This window comes from Gymnogyps californianus, chromosome 15, assembly GCF_018139145.2.
Source record: "Gymnogyps californianus isolate 813 chromosome 15, ASM1813914v2, whole genome shotgun sequence".
In the NCBI taxonomy this organism is placed as follows: domain Eukaryota; kingdom Metazoa; phylum Chordata; class Aves; order Accipitriformes; family Cathartidae; genus Gymnogyps; species Gymnogyps californianus.
This window is the reverse complement of record NC_059485.1, coordinates 9,227,020-9,247,171: the sequence shown is the minus strand read 5'-3', so window position 1 is coordinate 9,247,171 and position 20,152 is coordinate 9,227,020. Positions and strand designations below refer to the sequence as shown.

The 20,152-nt window shown below is 42.2% G+C and overlaps 1 protein-coding gene across 3 annotated transcripts; it reads left to right on the top strand.

Moving 5' to 3' along the window:
• Positions 1 to 277: 277 nt before the first annotated feature.
• On the top strand, positions 278 to 16,473 carry REXO5 (RNA exonuclease 5). Of its 3 annotated transcripts, none has more exons than XM_050906132.1 (19): positions 278 to 439; positions 2,083 to 2,204; positions 3,070 to 3,196; positions 4,070 to 4,154; positions 5,520 to 5,669; positions 5,814 to 5,902; positions 6,741 to 6,856; positions 7,692 to 7,830; positions 8,403 to 8,497; positions 9,321 to 9,423; positions 10,036 to 10,172; positions 10,493 to 10,601; positions 10,942 to 11,052; positions 11,176 to 11,313; positions 11,832 to 11,924; positions 12,440 to 12,659; positions 13,190 to 13,383; positions 13,994 to 14,103; positions 16,252 to 16,473. In XM_050906132.1, exons 1-19 carry the CDS (start codon positions 320 to 322, stop codon positions 16,319 to 16,321), a joined length of 2,328 nt encoding a protein of 775 aa, XP_050762089.1. In that variant the 5' UTR covers positions 278 to 319; the 3' UTR covers positions 16,322 to 16,473. The 3 variants fall into 3 exon arrangements, with proteins under 3 accessions (XP_050762089.1, XP_050762090.1, XP_050762091.1); XM_050906133.1 differs by lacking the exon at positions 16,252 to 16,473 and adding an exon at positions 14,995 to 15,063; XM_050906134.1 differs by lacking the exons at positions 278 to 439; positions 2,083 to 2,204; positions 3,070 to 3,196; positions 4,070 to 4,154 and adding an exon at positions 4,694 to 4,790.
• Positions 16,474 to 20,152: the final 3,679 nt, after the last annotated feature.

Here is a 20,152-nt window from a genome sequence, read left to right as displayed (position 1 = left end):
GCCTTGCCCGCACGCAGGCGCAGGTAGCTGCGTGCCGAGACGGCGTGCTCCCCGGTAGCCGGAGAACCCGGCGTGGCGAGGTGGGATCCGCGGCTGAGGTCCCTCCTCGGGGGACCGGGGAAGGAGGGGGCGGCTGGGGATCGGCCCCACGGCGTCAGGGCTGCGGGCGATCCCCCCCGTCGATGCTGCCCGGGGAGCCCCGGCGGTGGGCAGGCGCTGGGGCCTGGCCCGGAGGGGGCCGGGGCTGACACCCCGCTGTGAGGGGCTGGGGCGGCCTCGCCCCCCGCCGCCCTGACCCCGCGGTGCTTTCGTCTAGGCCATGGCAAAGGCTGTCTGCGTAAACGGGTACAAAAGGCCCGCCGGCGCCGGTGAGGACGCGGGGGGACGGCAGGCAGCTCGGAAGAGGAGGAAGGCGGACGGCGGCGGGCAGGGCCCTGAGGTGAGCAGCGGGGCGCTCCCGTCGCGCGGGCGTTGTGAGGAAAACGCTGCAGGGCTGTGGCTGCCCGGTGTTTCTCTCTTACAGCCACCTTTTTGGTAGGTTGATTGCATCGCACGTTGGGATGCTGGAAGCTCAGCAAAAACGTGTTTTACTGGCAGTCTAGCTAGAGGGTTGGCTAAAGATAATATCTACAGATAACGGTTTAGTTTCTGCTCCAGGAAATATGGAAGTGAACTCATTGGGAGTGTTAGGCATTTGTAGCTGAGAAATTTTGTTAAAAAATAAATACATTCTCCAATATAATTTTTTTCTAAACAAAGTAGATCTTGAAAGGAGCATTGTGCCTGCTCAGCACATTCACACCTGAAGGATGCAAATCAACCCAAAATTTCAACCCCACGGTAACACCTTACTCACCCAGGTTACAACTTAGTGCCCAGTGTGGGACAAGAGTGAGCGTGTCTGACCTGTGAGATCAGTCTTATTTGTACCTGATTAGAGACTGAAATTCCTGTGTTGGCAGGTAGCCTTTGCTCGGTGAAATAAAACTTCTGCTGTTTGGTTGGGCTTTTTTGCAAAGCTCTAATTAGGCTGTATTGAAAACAACGGTGTCATTACTTACTTGTCTGACTTAGCATGAGGGATGAGGGACTAGCAATTACACCACCCTGTGTTATTATTACCAGATGATTCTTAACCACTTGAACCTCAAAGGTTGTCGCCTCTGTTTAGCTTTCTTACCTGACGACAAATGGCTTTAAAAGTGCACCATCTCAGTCCCACGTGGGCAGGCTCTGTCAAGATTAATGAGCACAAGGCTTGTTAGCGTGGTGGGGAAAACACAACTTCTGGTAGTTGTTTATCCTGTGGGGTTTGATATTCTGTAGTGTTCTGTGGTTTTTTGCTTTTCCCCTATATGCTGTGATGTCTTGTCATCCCATTAAAAAAGAGTATCTTTAAAATTTTTACAGATCAAAGGAGCTCATTGGAACAGGCCGTATGGTCAGTGGAGGTCTCCAAACTCACGCATTTACTTGCTGATTAGCTTTTAGGAGAGTTTGTGCATTTAGGCTTAAAGAACTGTTGTGTTGAACTGTGTGGTACAGTCTCAACTCCATCTCATCTACTCGATGCTTTCTTCCTGCAGTTTCCTTGGATGTTACTGAAACAATTTTTTTCCTGCAGGGGTCAGCAAAGCCATCTGCCAAAACAGATCACATAATGTAAATTAAGTAAACGGGTTTCAGAAAAACCTTACATGAAGTGGCTACATAGAACACTTGTATAAATGCCCAAAGCTCTACAGCAGCAAGTGGGTGAATGGGTTGAGAGAGCAGAACATCATGTTTGCAAATCAAATATCTTTAAGTCTCCTTACTACATATATCTACTTACATTAGTCTTTATTAAGTAAATGTTTGAAGTTAGGGTACCTGGATTACTGAAATATTGATAGTAAATTTAATATTAAAGTGTGATCTGAAAGGAAACTTTTGCCCGTAATGAGTGGAAGAGTTATTTTAAATGTGGTTGATTGTATCCAAATAGTAAATAGTTTCCTTTTACTGTATAATTCACTTTATTCTCCATGAACTGGTGTGATTACATGAAACCTTTCTTAACTAGCGTTTCCCTTTTTACAGGAAAAGTCATCTCGCTTGTCAGCAGCTTTATTTGGTGAGGACTGCGAAATCAGCCATGACCAACTGTATGAGTTGTTAAAGTATGCAGCTTTGGGAAAATGCCACAATGCAGCACAACCCAGGTATAACACATTCATATTCAGGAATCAACCCTGTCTTTTGTCCTCATGTGTTGTAAAAACATACCTAAAGGCATATTGGCCATGCTGGTTTTGGAATCCTTGCAACGCAGTTACCATAATGACAGCCTGTATTATGTAGATACAGTTGTTGCTAGGCTTGGCCAGAGACCAGAATTCCTCTTCTGACAAAAATTGTACCATTTCATAGTTTTGTTTCATGCAGTTATCAAAAACTAAACAATTTTGTGGAACCGAAGAAGCTTCACACACTGAACGCAAGAAAAAATTTAACACATTTCATGTCGGATATAATTGAAACAGAGTGTTCTAGAGTGTTTTGGGAAAAACATTTTAATCACTTTGCCCTTTTTCAGGGCAGCTTCTCAGCAATGGAAGGGAAAGGCTGAGGAGAGTATATAACCTCAGATGGCAAAAATATGGTGAAATATAATGAATCTTGAAATGAAACTTAAGGCAAAAATGATCCCACTTTAGATTTTCAGTAGTGAATAGAAAACGATTTTGTGAAACTTTTTTGATGCATTAATTCACTAGACTGCATCACTGCAGCTGAAGTTACTCGTGTATTCACATTCTGATGCATATAAATGAGGTATAAATGTCTTGAAATGGTACTGCAGCAGAATTTTGCTATAACTCATTCTTTCTCTGTCTCCCATATTATGTTGCTTCCAGGAATATGTGTCTGTTTGAGATAAGCTATAAAGCCTCTTCTCATTGAAGTCATTTGGCACTTTGCCATTCACTGACTTAAAAGCTGGGCTGATTCCAAGTTTGTTTTTAAGAGTGCTTGATAATTGTTTTGCTTTGATTTTTTTTTTTTTTAATTTTTTTTTAACTGCAGCTGGTGCCGTATTTATCACCAAAGCCACCTGGCCGGGGTTGTGGTTATTGTTCTACATGAAATGAGCCAACTCCATTTCTACAAATTCTATTTGCAGTTCAAACACCTCAGAAAAGCGTTCCGGCATGTAAGTCCCCAGACTGTATTGCTGTCTTCTGAACTTCTTCCAGTCCTGAAACCATGTCCCAAGGATTAATCGCTGCAGTGAAATTACTGCCTTTTCCAATAGGAAGTGGCCATCTTTGAGTCTCAAAGCAAGCTAATGAGAGGATCTATTTGTAGCCTTTGTCAGCTCAGAACAAAGGCCAAGGCTTTGATATTAGAAACAGGTTTTCAAGACTTACGTCTTTGAAGCCTTACCAGGTGAAACGTGTAGTGATGTTTCAGTCCTCTGACTGTTATGCTTCCTGCATCTTCAGGATGCCAATGAGATTAAAAATATCTCAGTTAATTTGGAATTTACTCTGAGTGAGTGAGGAGACTCTCAGTAGAGTTATGCTATTCCCCCTGGTTGAAAAGTCTCACTTTAGCTATTTGCACTTTATGTCAAGTTTCTCCCATTTCCCCAAAAGATTATTAAAAGAATTATTTTAATTTTCTGAGTTACAAGCAACATTTTTGAAAGAAGAAAGAAAGAAGCACTTCGATTCAGACTTTTAGAGAATTCTCCCTGAACTGCAGCAAATGCAAATCACAACTTAACTGGAAGGTCTGGAACTTGCTTTAGTTTCTGTCAAAGAAAGTCTTGAGATTTGCCTCCTTGATCGTATCAGGCAAGGCAAATCTGTCTGTTAGTACAAAGAATCATATATTGTCTGTCATTAAAACAGGTTTGGTTTGTGTTGGGTTTTTGTTCTTCCTTGGGAAAACACCAAACATATTTCCAATACTTCTTTATCCATCCTCCTCTAAATTTGGCTGGTTTGGGGATCAAGAAACATCTCATTTGCTTCATATTTCTGCTTCTGTTTCAAAGTCTCTAACACATCTCTTTTTTCAGAGATTCACATTAACACCTTCCGCTAACTTCCTAGACAGCCTGTATGGAGAAGGAGCAAACCTGAAACCTCAAAACACTGCACAAGGTATCTTGTTTGGTTTTGCATCATCTCTTTCAACCACAGTGATTCACTTTCAACAGTAATTTGTGTCCTGTGCAATCCCAGCATTTTGCTATGGTAAACTTGTTTACAAAGGAAAACATACGATGGCTTAAAGCATGAGACTAGTTACTGTAACTAGTTCAGTAACTCTCTGTTGGGCTTATTGTCACAAGTAAATGCAAAAAGCAGAGAGAAAGCTTTTAACATGTTTAATCCAAAATTCTGACGCTTCGTTACCCATTTTGTGATTGTTTTATTCTAAGATATATCTAATAAAAGATACAGAGATATAAATTGGATTCAAGCTAAGTAGTTACTCATTTCTTCTTAGTTTTCTTTGTTATACTGAGCAACAAATCAAGGTAAAGAACGGGTGTGTTGACGACTGATTTCCTATTTTTACGCTCTTTATAGAGGTGATTGTAATCCAACAGGCTTGTACAAAACCTGCAAGAGACTACAAAGCGAACTTCACTGAAATTGTTAGAAGTGTAACAAAGAATCTTGAATTCAAGTCCTAAATGGGAGAATGAACAGCTGTTACTTTCAATGTATTGACAAAGTCCTCTAGCATCCTGACTGTAAACCTACTGCACAGTCACAGATCTGAGATGTCAGGTATATTTTTCTTTTAAGTGCAATCTGCAGAGAATCACCTACAGGATAATTTAACTTTATACAGCTGTGGATTCTGGTGTCAGTTCAGTGCTTGCTTCTTTGTGAGCCACACTTAAAACACATTTTCTCCTGATAATACTTAGAGGAAAGAATTTCACAGAGAAGGTAGAAAAAAAAAGAGAACTTCTTTTACAGCTTACATGAAGTAACAGATGATTATGTTGTCATGCTTACGAGGCAAGTTTGTTCTCTCTATTTCTGAAAGGAATGCGAGACAGAGACTTGTGATGTGACTTGCTTCTGAATCAGCCAGCAGCATCAGTAGCTGAACTGGGAAAAGATTCAAGTGTCCTGAATATCAAGTATATTATATATATTTATATAGTATATACACTGTATACATTATATATAGTATTGTGTATATATAAATTATGTATATATAATGTATATAGTGTGCGTATGTATATACACACAATAAATGAGATATAAACTGGAGAGAGAGATAAAAATATACTGGAGATAGATAGACAGATAGATAGTCTATCTTTCTATCTGTCTGTCAGTCTGTCTGTCTGTCTATCTATCTATCTATCTATATCTCCAGTTTATTGTTCCAGGTAGTGTTTTCCCTTGAAATGGTGTAGCCTCTTAGTGTGCATACTAATGCTGAAAACTGACTGCAAGTAGAGAGTGCTGTCTGAGCTTGACAGATGCTTCTGTATCTTACAGGTTTGGCTTCCACTAGCAGTGAATGTATTCCTAAAAGCTCAGACTTGCAATGTGATCCCATCATTCGGAAATACGGAGAAAAAAAACGAGGCCTTACTAGCTATACTCTAACTTTAGAAGAGCAGAAAAAAAATTACTATCCCATAAAAGGTCAGTTTTTGAGGGCTTTTGTTTGGTTGTTTTGTTGTGGGTTTTTTTTAATTTTGACAGTGATATGTTTGGTCATATAAGATATATGATGAGTTTTAGAAGAGAGAGGTCTGTTTCTTATTCATGGGTATCTTTTGATTCCAGGCTCCCCTGGATGTAAGGGCTATGTATATACAGAGTGTGATCAGCAGAGGACAGACAGCAGCCCCCTCTTTGGTCTGGATTGTGAAATGGTAAAAACAAATATGTGTGGCCTTACAAAATATAGTCAAGCAACCAAACTCCTACCAGCTATTCCAAAGGGAGCCAAGCACCCTGTATATTTGCTAAACCACTTCCGATATATTAATATCTGCTGCCAGTCCCTTCATTGATGGTACCAGTGCTAATGCAGCCATGGGAAGGACTCAGGAAGTGGTTCTGGCGACAAGACAGAAATATTATCTTGAGCAGTGCAGCAGAGAGCTCAGTTCTGCGTTGGCTGTCAGAGCAGCAGCTGGATCTGCCAGGCCCATCAGCAATGCTGCAGTAACCCCTGACACTGCTGTGGAATTCCTCCTCCCCGCCCTTCCCAAGGTTTGGGAAAGGAAGGATACTTCCCTATCACACATCTTTCCTTTAGCCGTCACAGTTCTTCTGGCAGCATGCTGTGGTGAAGATTCCTCCTTTAGTGCAGTTTTGACCTTGCAGAGGTGCCTATTTGGCATCAGCATTGAGTAACTAACGGTACAACCTGGGCTCTGCTTTTAAATTGTACATCTTCTCTGGTGAAGGTGCTCTCAGTGACAGCTCTGCAGTGCAGTGCACAGACTGATTCTGTGAAATCAGCACTTCTTTATAATGGTTATCTTTGTGTTGTGCTTGCCTGTGTGTTTGCTGTGCTTATGGTGGGCATTTAACAATTAAAATGAAGCATACTACAGTATAAAACAACTAGTTATGAGTGACAGATCTCTAAGTTGGGTAACTCCTTAGTAGTGATGCTGGCTGCAGCCAAATCAGGTGTTAGCTAAGGTTTTTGAGTGGCACCATCATGCTGATTCAGCAACTGCCTCTGCTTCTTCCTGATAGTGCCTGACTGCAAAAGGGAACGAAGTCACTCGTGTCTCTTTGGTGGATGCACAGGGTCAATGCCTCTTGAATGAACTAGTCAAACCTGAAAGCACAGTAGTGAACTACCGCACCAGGTGACTTGCACATAAGTTTCTTACCTCTTTATCTTTAAGAGCTACAACACTTTCAAATTAAGCCTGTTACACAGGACGTTTCAGAAGGCTTTGGTTTGCACAGATGCCTACTGCATTTCACTCTGTGTTAAGAATACAGTGCTTGCTATGTGATTAGAACAACCAACATTATGTATACACTCTCTGCTACATAGTGCCCGTGTGGCTACTAGGCAGAAGCATTACCATTCTGCAGTGTTCTAGGAAAAGTTCTGTTACAAATTAATGATACATGGTACAAGTTACTCTTTATTGCTGGCTATAAAATAAGGTGGAGGGTAAGAGTACAGGATTGCAGTCTGCATCTCTCTGCTCCATAGCTAAGTTTGCTCATCTGTAAAAAAATGAATAGAGCAGCTCATCAGCTTGTACACACCTCTAGGGCTGGGCTCAGTATTATAAGAAAAGCAGGCAAAACTCAAGCCTTGTCTTCTCCAAAACTTTGCCCAGCTTTATCCAGGAGGTGACGTGCCAGTCCCCTCAGGTTACTTGGAAGCATCTCCTTCCACCATCAATCTTGCAGTATTTCCTTACCTGTGCTATCTGATGCTAAGAACTGCATCACTTAGGAATAAGTTACACTTGAGAGCGAGAAACTTTTGAAACAGATGTGGTAGCACTCATAGCAGTTTAATATACCTGCAGTATATCCTCTTATGTTGGAACAGAAAGCAGTAAATAGCATTCTGTCATTAGTTACACTGAGTTCATATTTTACATGCCCTGCTTGTAATATTCTCCAGTAGGCGCTGTTGCTAATGTGTTGCTTTTACCTCATCCAACTTTTGTTTTGAAGATTCTCAGGAATCACAAAGAAAATGCTTCTTCCAGTGAAAACAAGACTGTCAGACATCCAAACCAGACTAAAAAATATGCTTCCCCATGATGCAGTATTGGTGGGTCATTCTCTAAATGCTGATCTTCAGGCTTTGGAAGTGAGTATGCTTTTAAGAGTATTTTCCCCAACCCTGTGATACTCATTTCAGACATGAAAACTCTAAAACAATTCCGCTTTTTATTAGTGAACACTTGTTAATTGCTTTTTATTATGAATAGCCTTATGTCTGTAAGGATTTAAAAGAGACTCTCCTTACATCTGTAAAACTTGCAAGGGGCTGTTCAGAACCCAAAAGGAAGGGAGGAGTCTGTCCAGACATAGATACGCTTGCAACAGAAGCTTTACCTCTCTGCTGCAGCCAGATGCTTCTGATAGCTCTGTCACGGGAAGAACTGAAGTCCTTCCTATATTTAATTTAACCAACCTAAAATTCTTGAATCATAATTAATCTTTCTAACCCAATCTAGATCTTCCCAATAGAGTGTTAGAAAGGAGAGCTGGGCTTGTTTCTTTATTCCCATCTGCGGTCTTGTTGTGGGCCAGTTACCTATCAGTGAGAAACTGGCAACTGAAATGAAAAGGCAGAGGCAAAGATAACAATGGAGTTACTGCCCAATTCTATATGACTGCTGTTCTTAAATTAAACTGGTGATGTTTTCTCTCCTCCAGATGATCCACCCCAGTGTTATTGATACTTCATTGCTTTTTGCCAGAAATGAAGGTCGAAGATTTAAGCTAAAATTTCTAGCCAAAGCTGTTTTAGGGTAAGATTATTACTGTATTGTCATGGGAAATACTAGAAACTGTCATGGTGGGTCATAGGGTCTTGCTCTTCCACTAGTAGCATCAGAATTACTATTTTTTTCACCAAAAGAGAGGAGCAGGCTGTGCAAATAGACATGGTAAAGAAGAATTTACTGCCTGCTTGAAACATCAGGCAGCATAATAAATTGGCTTGTCTTGGAGCAGGCAGGGACGCTGTGACCCAACCAGGTTTGAGTCCTAGCAAAACTAGCTTTTCTGCAGGTCTGTAGCAGTACCAGTGTATTGAGTTGTAGAGCAACAAAGACACTGGCTCACGCAAATGAGATCTTGCAGTTAGCAAGAAAGAAAGGCTAATGTATGAAAGTATGATTTACTGACTTAAATCATATTCCTCAGTGTACTAGCTACCACTGGATAGTATGTCTTAGCGATGCAGTTCTCACCATTCACATAGTGAATATTAATACTCTGCAGCGCCAGACTTCACTGAGTTGGAGGTTGCCTCCCTATCTGTGTGCAAATTGTGAGTTGGGTCATTGGTCAAGGAAGAAGTAAAGTTAAAAATAGTCGTGCATCAGAGTACCAAGTATTAGCACTACTTCTGTCAAACCTGGTAAACAGTGTTTTGCTCAACATTGCAAAAACATTTCTTGCAGTAACTTTTGGGAATATTTCACAAGAATGCTGCTGCACAGAACTGAAATCCTTTTTGGAGAGGGGAAAGCTATTTTGCCCAAAAAGGACCCAGTTTAGAAAAGACAGGATGTTGGTCAGTGCGGAAAAACAGATAACCTGCCTGTACACCTAATTTTGATGCCCTAGGAAGGAGATTCAGTGTGAACAGAAGCTTGGGCATGATCCTGCAGAAGATGCTAGAGCTGCATTGGAATTGGCTCAATTCTTTATTGAGCAAGGACCAGCAAAGGTAGTTATATCTAATTAAGATTTCTGTCCTTAATCGCAGAATGTACAAGTTGTTGTGCTTATGAAGGGGAAAAAAAAAACACTCCTGACCATCCTCTTGTTGATTTAAAAGAGAAAATGGAGCTGTGATAGAGGCCTCAATTTTGACAGCTTGTTACTTTCAGCATATATCCAGGTATCTTAATAACCTGAGCATTACCAGTGTTTCAGTACTCAAACACTGACATGAATCAGCATTGCTGCTGATCTTGAAGAGAGGCATTGGGTAAAGAAGGATTGAGACACTTCCAGCCTACAGGAGTGCCTGTCATTTTTCCAGATGAAAGAAGTGAGAGACCTTGTATGTTGTGGTAGTGATTCAGCTGGTTTTATGAGTCTCTTGCTTGTGTTGTTGATTTCTGAGAGAACTTTTTTGGAGATGATTGCTGGTTGATGCTGTGAGTGCTGCATGCTTGAAAATGACAACAGAAAATAATAAGGCAAGAAATTAATGTCTGTGTTTCTTCACTACTGTGGAGGGTGCCTAGGTGACTCATAGAGAAAGCACATGCTTTTTGGTTAGCTACAATTAGCTGAGATGAAAGCCAGCTACTAATCTTCTTCCTTCCCCAAGGTAGCAGAACTAAACTTGGAGATGCTTCTGACAACTGAAAAACTGGCTGAGGTCTCACAGAACAAAGCCGCGTTACAGCCACAAGGATGTAGGGTCCACAAACAGTTGAATGAGCCTCCACATTTACCCAAACCATGGTAATAAGATTCTCAAATATGCATGTTTTTCCTTCAGTTGAATCCTCAGGAAAATCGAAGAAGTGCATTATGTTTTTCAGAAGGCATCAGGATCTTCAGAGACACACACATAATTGTAGCATAGCACTGAAAAACTTTCAGAAGTTGCATCTTAAATTTCACAAAGCATTTTCTAGGCTTCTTTTGATGTTGAAGACAAGAATATTCTTTCACATTTCTTTAAGGAACTGTATCATTTTTCTCTGACAAGCACTTCTTGAAAGCTTTTAATTCACCATATTGATAAGTACTGTGATTCACAGCTTTCTTCTCTCTGATAGTTTTTTAGACTGCTTGCAGGTGACGGGCCAAAAACCCCTCCTTTTGGGCAGACAGGAACTAGACTCTTCTGGCCTGTGTCAGAGTAACCTGAGCACTTCAAACAAACAGGTGAATGGACTTAGAGTGGGTTGGTCTAAGCAAGCATCAAAGTAGTTCAAAGTTCTTGTTCTGGGGGTGGGTAGATGAGTCCTATTTTAAAAAGCTGACTGACAGTACTGTTAGCAATAGTGTTAATACCAGGTTAGCTAAATCCATTTTAACATGTCGGAAATAAGCTTTGATCCTCTACATCCTCTCATGACTCACTAAAGAAGAATTTCTGCCTGAGGGCTTCCTTGACAATAATGAAAATTAAAGTTGGGAATTAAGTTCAATAGCTTTGTTTCTGATCCTTTGCAGTACAATTGTCGTGTACCTCTTTGAGCCTTGTACACTCCTTTCCCTTCAGATTCTTCAGAGAGCCTTAGAAGATGTTCCCCTGTCCACATTCAGTATCATTCAGTTCAGTTTGGGTCCAGAGTACATTGCATCTCACCTTCTTGCTGGACTTTGTGAAAAGGTACTATTTTTTTGAGAATAGTCTTCATTGCTGAGCTTGGAAAGAGATGTTGTTTATCTGGAGGCACCAAGTAATTAGTTCCTTTGCTTTGTGAAGTTCCTTCTCTAATCTGTGTTCCTACAGGTGAGAAGCAAGCTGACTGACATGCTGACAATTTACGCAGGTCCTTTTGAAGAAAGCTTTTGCCTGAAGTCTGTGAAAAAAGAATTTGAGAGGTGTGGACCAATCCAATCTCTTACAGTGGTAACTGAAACATACCAGGTGAGGAGCACTCAAAGCATTAAGCTTGCTGACAGGCGTGGAAGGCCCAAGTAGTCTCTTGGAAAGATATGGATTGGAACCACTGAAATACTAGTTACTCTGTTTGGGTTTTTTTTCTGGTGGTTTAGTCATCAGCTACAACAACTCAGGGTATCTAAAAGCTGCTCCACACAATGACAAGAATGAACACAGCTCATGTGGCTTAACTGTGCTGTTCAAGCTAGAGGACTTTCAGCACTGGAAAAGCTGAGATGCTTTTTGTCCCTCTGGAGAGAACTGATATGCTAAGGCCTTTAATGCAGCAAAAAAAAAAAAAAAAAAAAAAGGTTGTTATTAATTGATGAGCTAATTGAAGGTTGTTTTTAACAGCTACAGTATATGGAGTGTTACATATATTACCCCCAAACCTTTTTATATTCTATTTTTAGAAGAAAACTTCATTGAGACCTCACTTTTAAAAAGGGAGGGCTAATGTGTCTTATTGATAAGCCTGAAGTATCTTATCATTCTGTTTCAAGCCCTATGTCTGTATCCAATATGAAGTGCTGGAAGCTGCCCAGCTTGCTGTGGAAAGCCTGAATGGAGCTGAGGTAGCAGGATCCCGCATTAAGGTAAACAACGCAAATAGCAAAAGCCTAAGTTATGATGTTGCGCACAGGAACAGCATCGAATATACCTCTTTTAACAGGTAGTCACAGCGTAGCGTCTGGGCAAATGCTGGCTGGTTGTGCTGTTACCATCTCCCTGTCCCTGGGCAATTTAGGGCCACTGGCAGAAAGGAAATTGTTATAGCCCTCTTTTTTCCTTCCTGCCTGTCAGCAGAAGGGCGTTAGAAAGCATGCTGACCTCCAACTGCAGCTTTAAAAGGAAGAGCCAAGTAACAGGGTGTTAAAATGCCATATACAAAGTATGGGGTTGTTAATTTTACAGTGTTTCTGCATTAAAAACATGATCTCTCTTCCTTTTTCGTGACTAAGTAAGTCTTCATGAGTCATATTTTTTTTCAAGGGAGGGAAAATAGCTTGTCAACTTTTGGTAATGGGAGAAAATAATTTAAAATAGAAGTTCAGACCACAGAGCTGCTTGGGCTGACGTGCTGTGTTTGTTCCTGCTGAATCCACCCCAGGTCCAGAGACCTGTCACTGCAGCAATGCTGGACTGTGATGTTTTGATAAAGGAACTAGAACTGGATGTAGAAAATGAAGGTGTTATTTATGTGGCGGGTCTAAAGAAGTCATTAACAGAGACAGACTTGCAAGAAGAATTCAGCCAGTTGAAAGACCTGGAAACGCTGTTCCTGCCAAAGGATCTCCAGAGTGGAAAGCACAGGAACTGCTGTTTCCTCAGTAAGTAGCTTCATGTACAGCCGGCTTATTTCCTTCAAATCAGCTCATTCAGCAGCCCTTGGGACTTTGCACAGACACAGCAAGAGCTACTGAAACTCATGTATGCTCAAAGTGATGGTATTTAAAATACTCCAGTGAAAGCATGTATTGTTTGGAGGAGCAGGTTACAGCTAGATATTTAAAGGGAAAAAAAACCTGCTTAAAAAAAATAAAATCTTTACTTAGAAAAGTTCCAGGATAGTTCATTGGCTCCACTACCTCAATGTGAGGGCTGGCTACTGTGCAGCTGCACACAGACAAGTAATCACCTCTAAAAAGGTGAGGAGAACCACAGGATGAGTGCTGTTGCAGTTAAGTGGCATTTCTATAGTCTGATGCTTACCTGTAGCAAGATGAGGATCTGCTTGCTGCAGTGATTTCAGTTTCTCATCTCCCTCCTGCTCGACACTGTCAGCTCTGCCCTACAGGTACCAAGGAATACGGCAGCAACATCACTGCCAAAGCATGTTCCCCTTCTCTTTGTGTTTCAGAATTCCAGAAATCAGAGAGTGCTGTGGATGCCCTTGAAGTTATCAATGGATGGACCATGAGGGGTAGCAATCTAAGAAGTAGGAACGCTCTTGCTTCAGGTCACCTCTGCAGATGGATTTGGCAAATGAATCACAGCAATGGGAAGCAAGGAGGAAACATCTTACATGAGAAAATGGAGCAACTGTCTGACTCTGTGAGTTTAAGGCTATGCTGATGTTTGTTGCAGTTAGGAGGTACTGCCTTGGGAACGAGGAGTGATAACTTTGAGCAGACTTAGGTGCAGAGCTGCATGTAACAGAAGGGTCTCCTTGTGCTGGAGCAAAGAGGCTGCCAAGGATCAGTTCCCACAAGGCAGTTTGGAGAGGTAGTATCACGCAAGATAATGTGATGTTTGCAGGGTACTGTATAACCTTAAAACCAGCAGAGCTGCTCAGGGCAGTGAGTGATGCTACACAGGAACTGAAGCCTACCACTTGAGAGCAGAGAGAGCAATGTACAGGTGTAACAAGTGGTAAGGGAGTCAGAGGGAGAGATGACTAGTTGTGTAGCAGGAAAGAACAGCTCTAGTTGCAGCTCTCAGTTTTACTGGAGGAAGCTGCAGTGCCATTTGAGTAGGGCACGTGGTTCTCCCTGCTGCTGAGCCACTGCACTGCCAAATGCCAGCCAGTAACGGAATCACTGCTGTCCTCACCTGTTCGATCCCTCTGCCCGAGGGTCAGTCTCACCACATGCACTTTTAAGTGTGATTGATTGCTAGAGATCTGCAGATGAATTGGGGATTTTAATGCTTATATTCTGTGCAGGAGCAGAATCTAAGGAAAAAGGTGAAGAAGTTAGACCACCATGTCAAAAAGCTCTATAGAAGTCTGCAGAATAACACCCTGTGCATTGTTCTCTTTCCTGGAGTGAACAGGTAACTTGTCACCTATTTTGCAAAGAGCCAAGGAAAATACATAGCCAAATATTTTTATCTTAATCTATTAAAAATTAAAACCCTGCACAAGGAAGTGAAAGCCTGAGAGAAGGCCTGAAGAAGCTGTTGTACTTACTCAGTCTGACTTTCATGTTAGGCCAATAAAACCTCAAAAGTAAGTTCTGCCCATAAGCCATGCCTGATCCAGAACAAACACAAATGCTGAAACCACTTACGTAGCTGATGGTCCAGATTAGCAAGGCTGAAGTACACAGTGTTGATGAATTATACAGATCTTCTCAGTTCACCTACCTTCCCCTGTTGGATGTTTCAGCCCTATTGACAAAGAGGTGTTTTATGTGCCCATGAGAGAATCGAACAGAGTTTCCACAGCTGCCAGTTTTTCGGGTGGTTTTGGTGGGGTTGTTTTCATCTGTTTTTTTTTTTTAAAACCACCTAACTGCTGCAGCCAAGGCACCATCTACCAGTTGTTGTCTTGTGGTACCCTGATGTACGTGCTTCAGCCATAGCTGATCAAGAAGGTGGCTCATGCCCTCATTCTTACATGAAGGACACAATTGGAAAAAAAGAACACTTTCACCAAGTCATTAAGCCTTCATAGGAAGGGGCAAGTCCTAGAGTTGAGTTGGACTTCAGCACCAATATCGGGGATGCTTCCAGATGGGGTGGGCTTCCTCCATTTGAGACCCTGCAGCCTGAACTGCCACAGTCATTCACTGCTTAATTATTAACCAGACAGGTTAAATCTTTCCCAGGCAAGGCCCTAGTTACTGAGTACGTACTTACTTCAGCAGTCAGCTTTCTGTTCTCGCACTGTGTCACTGTTCAGACAGTCAAATAAAGGTCACATCTATCCTTGCTTTTCTTCAGTTTCCCTCCAACAGAAGGGGCACCATTCCTTGTGGAGACAGAAGACATGCCCTGAAATAGAAGCAGGGAGACAGAGCTGCTCAGCAGCATCTCTTCTGCCTGACTAGGCAGCCAGGCCAGGTTGCCCTCTCTTACTTGCAAAGCTTCCCGAGAAGAATCATGATGCAGTATTATCCTCTGCACCAAACTGTCCCTAGAAGGGAGACCATCCCAAGCCAAGAGTATATTTAGGCTTAATGCCAGTGACAAACCGCTTCAGTAAGGTTGCATGCCAAGGGCTGCTCTTGGTGTCATTTGCTCTAATTTTTCAGTTTCTAATAACTTTAAAAAAAAAAGAAATTTAGTTGGTTGTTTTTAAATAATTTGTCTTCTTAAATAAATATCATTAAGCTGTTTGTTTTCCCCCTACACCAAAGAGTAATAGCATACAAAATGAGACAGCAGCAATTGCTACTGTATTAGAGATGTGCTGATTGCATGTAGCAGCGTGTAAGTGGTTTCTTGCACAAGCTTGGTATCAAATACTGCCTCAGTTTAAACCAGCCAGGGGGGGCCTGAACTGAAGGCTAACCTCTGCGGGCAGTCTAGTAGTGCATGTGGTCCTTCGATCATCTGCTGCTTTCTTCTGGGCTGAGTCAGTTTTTACATTTCTGAGCAATCATTTGCCTCTTCTCTACACCACTGCATCACCTCAGTTACTTTGCGTACTAACCTGTCAGCCCCACTGGAGAGGTCTGAGAGGATGGCTGTGGAGTTACAGTCCACACCATGTGTCCTTCACAGCAGATTCACTGGTCTCAGTGGGTCCAAATTTACTTTTCAAGGGCCGTCTCAAACTAGCCTCACTTACCACAAGCTTGCGTGTTGTCTTGCATCACCGAGGGGTATGAATCCCACTAGCAGAACAGGTGGATTCAGGAGTTTGCATCCACAGGGATCCTATAGAAGCCCACAGAGCCTGGCTCACGTCTCGGGCTGCTGAGTGGGTTGGAAGGGAGCTCCATCCCAGGCTTGGAAGAGGTTTCTTGCCAAGTGAGGTTCCTGTATTACTGTTTCCCAGAGGACTGACAGTCCAGAGGAGGCTTCTTGATTAAAAAGATTGCTAAATAATTGTTGGATGGAGAAAAAAAAAAACCATATACAGTTTTTCAATCTGCTGACCCTGAGGGTTGCAGGCTTCTCTCTACTAGACCAGCAAGCTGACATGCATCAAGGCTACCCTGAGCAGAAATAACACACCTCTTGTTTATGTTGCAGCATGCATGGATCACAATCTGGCCTTGGTCTGATGGGAATAAAAGATGACGGAGGGAGGAGTGCTTGTTAAACTGCCAAGTTTTTAAGGAAAGTCTTTTGTTAAGATATTTTTAATTACTTTAAATATTGATGTCTTTGTAAAGATCTCTTACCATAAGAACAATAGGCTTTCACTCTGTATCTTTTTACAAAGCCTAAAAATAAAAGCTATTCAAAACATCTTAAAGCACAAAACCTGTTCCATTAACCCTTCTTGCTGTGGCAGTTTTCCTTGGCAGTGGGTGAGCTAGGGCAGTGCTTAGGAAGAGCTGGGAGCGAACCAGGGGGAGTGTTGCATACAAGCCCATCAGTATTGGCCTGTAAGATGGAACTCAGCAAGTCGTTCATTGCCGGAGACTGACGTACCAGCTGGGTTGTCTTCACTGAAACACTGCAGGCCGTAAACCAGCAAGCCAAGTTAATGTAGTACCTGCTCAGCGGTTAAAAGCTGTTCTATGCAACTGTGTGGATTTCTGGAAATGTGCTGCGCCAGCTCTGAAGCACAGTCGCTGCCTCCTTTCCGGGAAAGTACTGTACTTAGTCCATCGAAAGGAGGAATTGGTGATTCATACTTCTTGGACAATCTCCACTTTCTCCTCCCTCCCTGACCACCCCCCACACCCCTCACACACAAAAAAGAAGAAAAAAGAGAAGTTGCAGTGTGGCTGTGGGAGGGGCGAGGGCCATTTTAAGGAAAGCACAGGTCTGTGCGAACTTCACACATCATCGCTTTCAGCAGGGAGCTGGAAGGGCAGAGTTGCAGTAAGACTCGGTGCACTACCAGCAGTAGGATGAGGTGATTTGCAACCTGACAGCTTCAGACTGGTGCTTTGCAGCCATTGCCACCTAAAATAAAGGCTGCTTGAGCATCTCTTGTTAATATACGGAATTTCCAAGCACGAGGATGCCTAGGAGAGCTTTCGGCACTCAGAAAAAAGAAAAAAGGAAAAGTTTGTTAAAAGGTTTGCACATGAGACGAAGGATTTCTTGGTATGAATTAGAATAGGCTGAGATAAAGTTGAAACAGTTATTATTCCAGAGATTACTAAATACAGCTGATGATAGAATATTTACACCCTCCTACTTTCCAACCCCAAGTTCACTGTGCTGGGCTCTTGAGCAAAGAGCAGCTTATGGAGTAGAAGTTGGGAGTTGCTGCGTGGAGGAGCAGGGAAAAATAAAGGCAAGGGAAAGACAGGCAAGTGCAGCGCTAGCCCAGAGGCAGCACTAGTGAGCGGGTAGTAGGTGCTCACGTCAGTGTCGTTCATACCTAAATTTAAAGCCTCCAAAACTCCTGAAATGAAATCTATTATTAAGCAAGATGAATGCAGCCAATTTTTTTCTTTTAAAAAGGTACTTCATCCACTCCAAGTGAGCCTGGCATCCTTTGGCTGTAGCTATTGCAAACTGGGATAAGCATCAATGTCAGTGCTACTACAAAACGTGAAAGGGAGTCAGTCCCGTCGCCCAGCACTGCCAGTCCCCACTGCTGACCCCAGCCCAGCAGAGAGCGCGGGGTCAGGCAGCTCAGTGGAAGGGGGTGAACGGCAGACTGACCTCAGCACTCATCCCGCTGTAAGAATACGCTCCTGTTAAGACTGTTCACATCCAGCATCTCCTTGTTGTAGACACTTGCACTGCAAAGTTGAAAAAAACCAGCTAGTTTTCATTCCATGCACTTAAAAATGATGTGGTCACCTCCCTGCAAGGACAAGGCAGGATTTAGTAAGCATCCAGGATTCCTGCTTGAGAAACTCTGGAGATGACAAATAAAATTAGCAAGAGTCCTATTTATAGGCATGAAAAAATAATTAATTTGTCCCCTTTTAATTGAAAATGTAAAAAGGACTTCAGCTTTAAATAAGACATTTTGTACAAAGCTTGAGCACAAAAAAAGTGAACACCAATGTGTCATTATGTAAACACCACAAATGTTACTCATTTGTTCAGTAATGCACAGAACAGCGTGCAAGTTCCCTTTCCAGTGGATTAGATTGCTGTAGCTGTTCCCCTCCCTCCCCTCAGACCTTACTGGAATACAGGAAACCCAGAAGCTTTGGAACATTTACAAAGCTACAGTAGTCAGGATACATTGTGACTAAAGGATTTTTTTTCTTTTCTTCTTTAAGGGATTGGTCATTTAAATATACAGAAGTACAATAATCTCACAGGTAAATGAATGGCAGCTTGGATTAGAAAAAGCACCAAAATATTTAATATACATCTGGCACAAATTCCACAAGAAGTCAGTAATGGACAAACCAATGCTTTGCTTGTAAGAAAAGAAAAACCTCAGACTGCACTTAATGCTCTTCTTCCAAAAGGGACACAACAAAAACATTGCACTCAGGATTGCTATCAAGTAAAGACAACCTTCTTATTACAACCTATTTGCATTGTGCCTTAGATTGCACATTCTATAAGATGCTGTTTGCATTCTTTTCCAGACAACAACGGTGAGCAAAATTTGATATAAGAAAAGTAATTGTAAAACTACAAACCAAATGGGACTCAGTAGATGCATCATCTTGAACTTCTCCCACTTTTCCTCTAGATCATGGTTTCAAATTTGGCCACATCCCTTTAAAACAAGATCCTACACGAAGCAGAATTTACTCCAGCCATTTTCAAGCATTACACTTACACAGCACTTCTGATACTGCTGTCTGAAAGAGGAAGCACAGGTCTGCTCCACAACAAGCAATACATTCATTGTTTCCCAGAGCGAGAAAATTGGATCATACGTGGTTATCTCTTGGGCAAGTCCGAAAAGGCAAAAACCACTCCCAACACGAAGAACGGCCGATTTGATCCTATCCACCCTTGCTGGTTTACTGAGGAACTGAGAGCTTGATCAGCTAGTTGTATTCACATGTGATTCAATGAAAGCTGCACGAAGGTGTGCTCTCATTATTTCCTTAGTTAAAATTAGCTAATTCTCTGGGAGCAAACACTATCAAAATGCATTCCTTCCACAGAGGGCAACTTGAGGCTGAACTGGGGCCTCAAGATCCACAAGCAAGTACTCCAGGAAATCCAGCTGCGTCAACTAGCTCTCCCAGGCTGACCCTTCTCCTCCATGCAGCCTGTCAAGGACTTGCGGTTGCTTCATGCCCTCAAGACCAGCCAGTACAAACCCCAGTACCGTTGGGTCAGGACCTAATCCTGCCAGTTGCATCCACGGCTCTTGGAACTCGAGTTACTCAACAACTAACAGCACAAGGCCCTCCAACCACTCCTGCTTGCCCATCTCCTTTTTTAAAGACGATTTTAAACTGATAGATAAGAAAGCAAGCATATTTTTAAGATAACTATGTTTAGCGTGACTTAAAAAGTCACAACTTCAAAATATTAAGCACTAATCTGTGAAGTCCTCTAATGTGTAATACATATGGGAGTATAAAAACAGCAGCCAGCCTTCAGCTCCACCAATCCTCTGTGCGGGTTTGCCACCTCTGGTCACACAATCTCCCCTCTCATGGGCCCAGAGAAGAGCAAGAGTCAGCAGTTGTAACTGCATAAAATGGCAACATTCAAGTAAACACACTGGTTCAACAGTAGGCAACCTTTAGTCCAAATATAATTTACAGAGGGAAAAAAAAACCACTTTACAGCAAGAACATTGGAGACAGATTTTTTTTCTGTCTGTGTGTGAAATGACACGTTATCCAGAAAGGGCTTATCTGAAGAGTGCAATTACGCAAAGATAGCAGTTTTTTAAGAATTAAAAAAAATTGTATAAACCTCCAAAACCTGTTGATTTTAAAACCTAACTACACAAAGACTGAGGATTGTAATAGTGGCAAGGAACCGCTGTCATGTCAGTGATTTAAGGCAAGCTGTTAGCAGGACTAGTACGTTC